This window comes from Lithobates pipiens, unplaced genomic scaffold (assembly GCF_037356315.1).
Source record: "Lithobates pipiens isolate NorthernLeopardFrog02 unplaced genomic scaffold, aLitPip1_a1.2 Scaffold_28, whole genome shotgun sequence".
In the NCBI taxonomy this organism is placed as follows: Eukaryota; Metazoa; Chordata; class Amphibia; order Anura; family Ranidae; genus Lithobates; species Lithobates pipiens.
In genome coordinates this window covers 192,580,370-192,590,450 of record NW_027507789.1, presented here as the reverse complement: position 1 = coordinate 192,590,450, position 10,081 = coordinate 192,580,370, and the positions used below count along the sequence as shown (strand labels likewise).

The 10,081-nt window shown below is 46.2% G+C and overlaps 1 protein-coding gene across 1 annotated transcript; it reads right to left on the bottom strand.

Moving 5' to 3' along the window:
- Nucleotides 1-416: 416 nt before the first annotated feature.
- FITM2 (fat storage inducing transmembrane protein 2) lies at nucleotides 417-9,410 on the bottom strand. The gene is made up of 2 exons (XM_077460209.1): nucleotides 9,187-9,410; nucleotides 417-5,334 (listed from the first exon to the last, which is right to left on the bottom strand). The coding sequence occupies exons 1-2, from the start codon at nucleotides 9,357-9,359 to the stop codon at nucleotides 4,728-4,730; spliced, it is 780 nt and encodes a 259-aa protein (XP_077316335.1). The 5' UTR covers nucleotides 9,360-9,410; the 3' UTR covers nucleotides 417-4,727.
- Between the last annotated feature and the right edge of the window lie 671 nt (nucleotides 9,411-10,081).

Below are 10,081 nucleotides of genomic sequence, written 5' to 3'. Positions count from 1 at the left end.
GAGCCTTCCTGGCCGGAAGAACACGATTAACTGCCAGTTGCTATAGCCACTAGCAGCAATCGCATCCTAAAAATCCGTCAGGCTGGTTGTACTAAAGCCTATCCATTGATCGATGTCAGTACAATCAGCCTGCCCATACAGGGATCGAAAATCTCAGCTGGTCCCCGCTGATCCGGCTGACATTCAATCCATCTATGGCCGGCTTTACCGCCATGGCGCCCGTGTCTCCAGACTACATCCACTACTAGCGATCGTCACCACAATGCTGAAACTGCCCCTGTAATCCTACTCAAGTACCTCCCCCTCCCACCCATTGGTTTATAGAGCCGACACACCCTTTACAAGCCTAATTCCGACTTCCAGCAGGCATGCAGCAACTAACCAAGAAGACAAAATGACAGGAAAGGACACAGCTATGAAGAAGTGAACTACGGGGTATTTCATATATTTGATGTTTTCTTAAAAACATATTCAAACTTTGGTTTTTAACCAATCAACATTAGTGTCTGTACCAAGCGCAGTGCAGCAGGCGCTCATCTCTCATAGCAGCATCATTTACAGTTATTGATAAAACACAACTAGCTGTGAACATTAGTGAAATGGCGGCAGGTTTAGAGATGGCGTTCACCGACTAATACTGAACTCATCTGCAGCATTTTGAAGTATTAATTATAATTACATAATAATTATTAATAATTAGAGAATAAAACAGAATACACTTTCAAGACACTTTCTTTACTAGGGGGCGCTTGTCTATGTCTAAGTACTGTTAAACAGTCTGCGTTGCCCATAGCAAAGAAAGCGTTTTGAAAAACAACAGGTTTAAAATGACAACTGTACTGCTGCATCGAATTGCAGTGTTGGGATATTTAAATGTCATACAGTGCAAAACCGTAGGAGTATTCCTGCACCTTTTTTTCCCCCCAAAATGTTATTTAGTACTGTCCAGAGCCTGTGCGGTGTTCATGTACTTCAGCAAGTCATACAATCTCAAATGGGACAGCTTACTACTTGAAGCACAAAGAGACACTGGGAGGTTATTTACTAAAGGCAAATCCACTTTACACTACAAGTGCACTTGAAAGTAAAGTCGCTGTAGATCTGAGGGGGGCATGCAAGAAAAAATAAGAAAACAGCATTTTTGCTTGTACATGATTGGATGGTAAAAATCCAGCAGAGCTTCCCCTCAGATCTACAGGGACTGCACTTCCAAGTGCTCATGCAGTGCAGAGTGGATTTGCCGCTAGTAAATCAACCCCTCTGTCATATTGCCCATTCAACCCTGGTTCACACTAATGTGATGTGGGAAACGCACAAGATTCGCTGAATTTCCCCACATCGCCCATGCACTCTGCTGGGGGTGCCAATGTTAGACTGAAGTGGTTGTAAATCCTATACAACCACTTTAAACTACAGGAAAGCCTATAATTAGGCTTACCTGTAGCTACACTGGATATCTCCTAAACCTGCACGGTCTAGGAGATATCCCTGTATTTGCATGTGCCGACGTCATGCGACACATGCACACTTCAGCAAACTGAAGCAATGGCACGCACGTGCCGTTGCTTCAGTTGCACTGTGCTGTTACCGGCGGCTCCCGCGCACATGTGCGGGAGTGACGTCATCACGGCTCTGGCCAATCACAGCGCCGGAGCCGCGATACCCGAAAGTAACCCCCCGTAGAGATTTCGGCCACCGGAGCGGTGCACGAGGACTGCTGCGAGGGCTTCAATCTCAGATAACCAATTCATTATGAGCTAGTATGCTATGCATACTAGCGCATTATGTCTTTATCTTGCAGGTTTTTTTGGGGAATCGTTAAAAAGGGTTTACAACCACTTTAACAACCCCCCGAAACAGAACGTAAAATGCAGTGCTATTGCCAGAATTGGGACACCGATGTGATGAGGAGATTCAGGTGCAGGGGAAAAAATTGTCCTGCACCATTTTGGAGCATATGCGTTGCAGTTTGAGCCAGATAGAATGTATGGCACTAATCGCACCACACAGACATCGCATGTGATGTGCACAGGAATGTGGTGTGATTTCTGTGTGAATCACTTGCAGTGTTTTCCACGCACCAGTGTGAACCAAGGATAAGGGTAAAGTGTCAGGTTCTTCTAACAAACAACCATTCTTCTACTGGTAGCAACCTTTGCCACAACCCCTCCAGTTTTGTTTGCCAGATCCACAGAAAAAAATACTTGACCATTGCAGGTATGGGGATCACGTGAACCCCCTACCCCCCAACCTCTCTAAGAATGCAGCCCTCAGGCCTAAGCAGTCAAACATGATATAACACAGACCCAGAGCTTGTGGCAGGGGAGCAGAGGGAACACCTAGTGCTTACAAGTATGGAAGAGCATGTGACTGCCCTCCCTTCCCCAAAGATGGAGTGCTTAGAATGGATCAGCCAATTGCCAGGCCCACCACAGTCATATGAAGAGGAGAGGAAGTCATCTACCTTGGGAAAGCTCTGACATGATCCTACAAAGCTTATTCACGGTTTGGACTCCTGGCTCCAACAGAGCCTTGGAGCTTCTGGGGAGGATGTACAAGGTGGAAGATAAGGCAGCAGGGGTTGAACCTTTCAGAGAGACCCTTTCACATGAATGGGCATAGTAACAGTGTCTCTTTAGGACGGTAGAAAGAGTATATTAGACATGCCTACAGTTGCCACAATCCTGACAAACACATATTCAACCTCTCCCATCTTCTGCGCTGAGCAGAAAGTGCTGCAAGCATTCAAACTTGCTGTATAGGCAGGGCAGTGCCCATCTGTGTCCCTGGGCAAAAGAGGGGCAGGAATATACTTCATCTATATTAATATTATTATACAGTGCATATAAACCCAAAAACAAAGATGGAGATTGCAGCTTACCAGTCCTTAGGCTACGTTCGCACTTCACGTGCTTTCCTTTGATTCCTAACCCCCTCCCACCACTTACTGGCCCTTTAAAGTGCTGGGAGGCGGGCATTTCCGATCAAAGCACTTCATCACAAGTTTGCATCGGGAGCTTTTAATGACACACTGTGCTCACACAGGGAGTGTGCTCTCAGCACATTAAACTGTTACACAGAAACCTAAGAGCAAAGGTAGATGTGAGACTTTAGGTGCAATGACAGATAATATCATCAAAAGCACTTAAAAACAACAGTATAATAAACACTGTTGTTTTTAAGTACCTTTGGTGTAATAATCTGTCTATGCACCTAAAAAGTCCGGCATCTTCTACCTTTGCTCTTAGTTTTCAATACTAAGGGATGTTGGTGTTATAAGAATTGATAATCTGGCTTTGTCCACACAACTTACCAGGTGCTAAATAGAAACGCACAAATGCGGCCACTCAGCGTTAAAGCCCACCGGCCGAAAAGGCCGCATATATGTGTGCAGACAGCAGGAGGAGGTGAATGTCATTAATTCTCACGGCACCCCCACACATTTGCTATTAAAAATGCCGCAGCACCATGAGTTTTGGAGCGGTGTGATATCACAAAAGGGTCAGTCACTTCCGTGGCGTTTCTCCCGCATAGGACAGCCCAATGAAATAAAAAGGCTGCCCCACACGTGATGTGCGGAAACACACGCGTGCTCCAAGGGTGTGAAGGAGCCCTAGATGCAGTGGCTACATTCATTTTCTCTTTATTTTTTCAGGCTAACTACCTTTTCTGCAAGTCCGAAAAATACCTTTCATTAGCCTTTACCCGCTATCTATGGGGGGGTTATATAGAAGTGAAGAGAAGTGTATTCCAAATCAGGAGAACATAGTGTGACAACTCTGCTCCTCCAAAGATACAGTGCAGCGAGAGAGTGTTGTCTCCCTAGGACAGGAAGTGTTCTTGGCAGGATCACCAGGTGATAATAAAGGGAACTAAATGACTGAAAAAAAGGGAAGTGAATGCAGCCACTACATCTGATAATTGGTAAGCTTTTATATATCACATTTTGTTTTTGGGTTTAGACACACCTTAACCATTTCAGCCATGACATTTGATGCCAAAGTAGTTTTTAGATGGTCTATGGCTTGAGATTATATATATCTCGATATAGACAGAAATATATATAGAAATATATATAGTGTGTGTATTATATACAGTGGAACCTTGGTTAACGCGTAACGTGGTTAACGAGCGTTTTGAAAGACAAGCAACTTTTTTTTTTATACTGACTCGGTTTGCAAGTGCTGTCTCGCAAAATGAGCAGAATTCAAGCTAATGCTGTGTGCAGTACCGCATTTGGCCAGAGGTGCGGGGGAGGCTGGTGACACTCGGAATGGTTCAGAGTCGTTCGGAAATACTCTGAATCACTAGGAAATACTCCGAAATACGCTGTTCCCGAGCCTTTCCTAGTTCAGATGAGCTGTCCCCGAGGATTTCTGAGGCTCTCCGGTGCCCCCCCCCCCCCCCAACATGCAGTATTGCATGCAACAGAAGTCAATAAAGAACGAATTATCTTAGTTTCCATTGACTTCTATGGGGAAACTCGCTTTAATATGCAAGTGCTTGTAATCCAAAGCATTCTCCTGGAATGGGAGTAATCCAAGGTTCCACTGTACATGTACACACACACACACACACACATTTTTTTTTTCATAACTCAAGCCCAAGGTTTAGGGGGAAGACATATAAAGGGCTCCTTATTGGCAACAACAAACATTTTGGCTGATGTTTCCTTATGATGGTCTTGAACTAAAGGGAGAATTGATATAATACTGTGTAGTGTTGGTTTATTTTGCTTTTCTGTGGCCCTTTCCTGGAGGAGAGCTGGGAGGAAGTCCAGGGGACAACGTCTTTAGATACCACCACCTGTAAGTGATGTACCAGGCCAGGATTCCGAAGAAAGTTCCAAATAATTTTTGCCAAACAGTATGAAAGTAGACAGAAGTACAAAAGAACATCAGAGCCCAAATGAACACCAATAGTCCCAGAGACACAACCAGGGCGTGAATCAGTGGCTTCATCCCATGCTTCTTAAGCCTCTCATCTCGTAGTATGGCCGCTTCCTCCAGAATCATCAAGACGCAATACGGGAGCAGGAACGAGTGCCCGGAGATGTCAAACCCGACCCAGAATCCTCCGCTCTTGATACACTCTCTCTTGTCCCCGAGCTCCGTTTCATTCTCTAGTTGCATCTCGGAGAAATGACAACTACCGGTAACGTTCTCAACGTATATGAAAAAATTTGTGCAGACGTACCAAATGATGGTTCCTACGAGCAAGGTGCCTATCCGGCGAAACACGGCTGGGACGCTCCGAGTCACAATGTAATTGGTCAGTCCGATGAAAGGCAAGAGGAGAGATAATGTCCAGCCCCAGGAAAGCTTGACAAAATATCTGCAAAGACAAAAGGGAAGGTTTTTGGTGAGGGCAGGAAAACATAATAGTAAACAGATCGCACAATTCAGGAGACAATTTAGCAGAAAGCTGTAGAAAAGTCGCAGGGCCCCAGAAAAGAATATTAATAATAATACATAAAAAAAAAAAAACAACACTCTGTTATGTAAAAATCTTTAAAATGTAATTATATATATATATATATATATATATATATATATACACACACACACACACACATACACACACACACACACACATATATATATATATATATATTTAATTTTTTTTTTGTGGCTAGGGTCACACTTGTACTTCTTCATTCATTTTTGGTACATTTTTGTAGCGTGTTTTTTGTTGCGTGGTCATGCTTATTTCCTTTTATTTTTTGGAGGAGGAGGTTGGTTGTTAAAGCGGGAGTCCGCCGGTAGTTCCGCCGTTTTTTTTTTTTTTAAAGCCAGCAGCTACAAATACAGCAGCTGCTGACTTTTAAAATAAGGACACTTACCCGCCCAGCGCGCCCGCGATGTCGGCACCCGAAGCCGATCTCTCGATCGTCTCTCGGGTGCTGCCGCCGCCATCTTGGGTATGGGAATCAGGAAGTGAAGTCTTTCGGCTTCATTTCCAGGTTCCCTACTGCGCATGCGCGAGTCGCGCTGCGCAATAAGGATGGACCCACTGTCTCTGGGATCTGTGTGTTTCCCAGCAGGCAGCGGGGGACTTTCGGAAAGGGGCGTAGATCTACGCCCCTTTCCGCAGAGAGCTATCCCGGAAGTGGGTGCAGATACCTGTACTGTACAGGTACCTGCACCCCCCTCCCCCCTGAAAGGTGCCAATTGTGGCGCCGGAGGGGGGGAGGATTCCAATGAGTGGAAGGTCCACTTTAGGGTGGACCTCCGCTTTAAGCACAAAACAACACCAAAAATGGCATGTACATGTGTTTTTCCATGCGCTCTCTTTGAAGTCTTTGCAGCCAAAAATCACATGAAATTGCATTAAAATACATCCCTGACCTCTTCCATAAATGCGCTGTAGAAAACTCCATAGATAGGAGCGAAACCCATAATAAACGATAAATCGATTGCTGTGCATTTTTGCGCTTCTGGACATGCACAAAAAAAAAAAAATACACAGATGTGACCCCTGACTTACGGAATGGTTAAAGCTCATTATTTGATGTGCCCCAATGGAGAGACTTTCCTTCACTTCCTGTGCCAGAAACACAACAGAGGTGAGAGGAAATCTCTCCAAACTAAGAGAAATTTACTAAACACCAACGATGTGATTAATATAACCCCACTGACCCCAGCGATGGGATTCATTTATTCCACTGATATCAATGACAGGATTTATTTAATCCCACTAACCCCGACAAGTAAGGATGAGCTCAGGCGTGTTGGCATGCTCCACGTGCAGAGCCCGCCAGGATGTCGGCACTGCGAGACATTTTCCCGATGTGCGGCTGCAGAGATCTGGGAATGTTTCACTGCCTGTGATTAGCGCAGCGCTGCGCTGACTTCCTTGCGGGCTCTGCACGGAGAGCATGCGAACACGCCAGCGCTCATCCTTACCGACAAGTGCTACTAAAGCCTTAAAAAGTGTTACTAAACCCACAACAGTAAAATCAGTCTGTATATGCAGTACAGCATGCTTGTTATACTCACTGTAGAACCTACGGGGTTAATCCTCTGCATTGTGTAAAAAAGCTGTTTGAGCCTGACTTGTCTGATCCTCCCCTTCTTCCACTGTCCCCAATCCAACTCCCGATAGAACAAAGCCTCGGGGGTACTCTGCACATGCTCAGTTTGGTGTGTATTGTTAGAGTGTTTTTTTTTCTTGTGATCAGCACAGCACCAATTAGCACTATCCAGACAGAGGGTCAGGGGTCCTGCATAGGACAGTCAGAGGAGAATAAAAACTCCTCCTTCAAACTTTAACCAGACACTGATAAAAGTCACAAGACTGCTATATACTGCTGAGGAGAAAGGGTATTTAGCGGTTTATATTTACTAAAATTGCTTTTCCACGTTCTGTGTACTGTGGGAGACCAAATATAGTGAATGCAGGCTCTGGGTTTAGTAACATTTTAACCACTTGCCAACTGTACTATAGATGAATGATGAGTACAGCGCAGCCGCCTAGTTCTGGGAGACCGTCATATGATGGCCTCCTGTGGTCGTGCCCACTGTGGGGCATCACTGTGTCCTCTGAACACTGCTGATCACAGATTGAGGTAAAGAGCAAATCAGCTGCTCTGTGTCCAATCACGATATAAACAGAAGCTGGTTATCAGCTCTCTTTTCCTCACGCTGACAGCATGAGGATAGGAGAAGAGAGCTGATAACCGGCTAGTTTAAAATGTACACTGATAATCTGTGCACTTATCAGTGCAGCGCTGCCCATCTGTACTCACCAGTGGCACCTATCAATGCCCCTCAATGGCACCTCATCAGTGTAGCCTATCAGTGCCCATCAATGGTTTCATCAGTGTCGCCTATCAGTGCCCATCAAAGGTGCCTCATCAGTGCCCATCAATGGGCCTCATGAATGCCACCTATCCGTGCCTATCAATGACACCTTATCAGTGCTGCCTATCAGTGCCCATCAATGGTGCCTCATCAATGTCCATCAGTGCTGCCTATCAGTGCCCATCAATGCCACCTATCAGTGCCCATCAATGGTGCCTCATCAATGGCACCTTATCAGTACTGCCTATCAGTGCCCATCAATGGTGCCTCATCAATGTCCATCAGTGCTGCCTATCAGTGCCCATCAATGGTGCCTCATGTATGGCCCCTTATCAGTACTGCCTATCAGTGCCCATCAATGGTGCCTCATCAATGGCACCTTATCAGTGCTGCCTATCAGTGCCCATCAATGGTGCCTCATCAATGTCCATCAGTGCCCATCAATGGCACCTCATCAATGCCACCTATCAGTGCCCATCAATGGTGCCTCATCAATGGCACCTTATCAGTGCTGCCTATCAGTGCCCATCAATGGTGCCTCATCAATGCCCATCAATGGCACCCATCAGTGCCCATCAATGGTGCCTCATCAATGGCACCTTATCAGTGCTGCCTATCAGTGCCCATCAATGCCACCTTATCAATGATACCTCATCAGTGCCACCTATCAGTGCCCATCAATGGTGCCTCATCAATGGCTCATCAATCCCCATCGATGGTGTTTCATCAGCTCAGCCCAAAGGTGGCACTGATAGGCTAAACTGATGAGACACGATCAATGGGCACTGATGAGGACACACTGAGGCACCATTGATGGGCACTGATGAGGAGCCATTGAGGTGCCATTGATGGGCACTGATGAGGCGCCATTGATGGGCACTGATAGGCTGCACTGATGAGGCGCCATTCAATGGTGCCTCACCAGTGCCACCTATAAGTGCAGATCAATGGCGCCTCGTCAGTGTGATAATTGGCCTGGGCAGGAAGGGGTGAAAGTGTTCGCTGGGCAAGCGGTTAAAATAAGTTGGGGAGGGGGGGGGGTAAGAACACATGACACCTGAGCTCACAGGAGGAGCGACTCCATAGCACCAGGTTGGCAGTCTGTGTACAATGGTATTACTGGTGCGGTCATTACATGACCAGGCTGTGTGTGTGTTCACTGAGATTTAATAAAGTTGTGACAGTGGAGTGTTTGTGGGAATCCTGTCCCTCCACACACAGGACAGCCAGTCATGGACTATGTGAGGCTCATGTCTCTCTCATTATCTCCTCGGGGTCCCTGACCAGAGGGCTGCCATGTTGTTCTCTCCTGACTGACAGGAGCTGACCACGTGACAGCCCCTCCCCCTGCCCCCCGAACACGTGACCCGCCCGGTGTACTCACACGTTGAGGAAGTTTCTCTTGTTGTTGAAGTAAGAATCCGGCAACGGCCAGAACTCCTTCACCAGAGAGCCGCCCAGCGTCACACAGGCCAGGCCCACTGCCGAGTATCTGCGGAACCAATCACTGAGGAGCCCGAACCGGGCCACACAGGCACACCGCTCCAGCCACTCCATTGTGCGCGCCCACCACACCACAGCGTGCTCTCCGCTCCGGCCTGCGTGCGCGTCCCCTACACTGGCAGAGCCCACACTGCGCATGTGCACCACTCTCCTCAGAGGGAGTCTGACATGCAGGGTGGGGGAGTATTCTCCCAAAGGGGGGAGGGGACGTATGTTCTCAAAGGTGACCTTATCCTTTAATTGAGACGAAGCTGTGTCACTGACCATCCCTGCAACACCTTACTTTATAAATGGATCAGTGTTTGTATCCAATCAGAGCTCTCCCCCCCTCACCTTCACAGGACCCCAGTCACACCTCAGCATTGTCTTCATTGTCTTGCATGTTTTTGTGAGATTTTCTGCTCAAATGTAAAAAAATAATAATATAAGAATAAATACCTGTACAATAAAAACACAAATAACTAATGATCATAAATAATATGCAATAATACATTAACTACAATGAACCCCTAACCTTAATAAATAAATGATTATTATTAATATAAATATACACCCAACCCCCAACAAAAAAATACATTAAGAAGAATAATAGTAATAATAATTATTATTTTTTAATTATTTTGTGTGAGGCTCGGTTCACACTGGAGGCGGAGTCAAAGTCACCCGATTCTGAAGCCGCCCCGCACAACGCCACTTTAACGCGGCTTGCAAAGGACTTTAACCACTTCCTGCCCGCCTTATAACAGAATGACGAGCACAACGTGGTTACGTATTTC

What these genes read in the sequence shown, in the direction of transcription:
- FITM2 (XM_077460209.1), bottom strand. Translation starts at nt 9,359, where the DNA reads ATGGAGTGGCTGGAGCGGTGTGCCTGTGTGGCCCGGTTCGGGCTCCTC. An exon ending in AAGAGAAACTTCCTCAACGT is followed by an intron (nt 5,335 to 9,186) that starts GTGAGTACACCG and finishes TTGTCTTTGCAG; the next exon opens with ATATTTTGTCAAGCTTTCCT.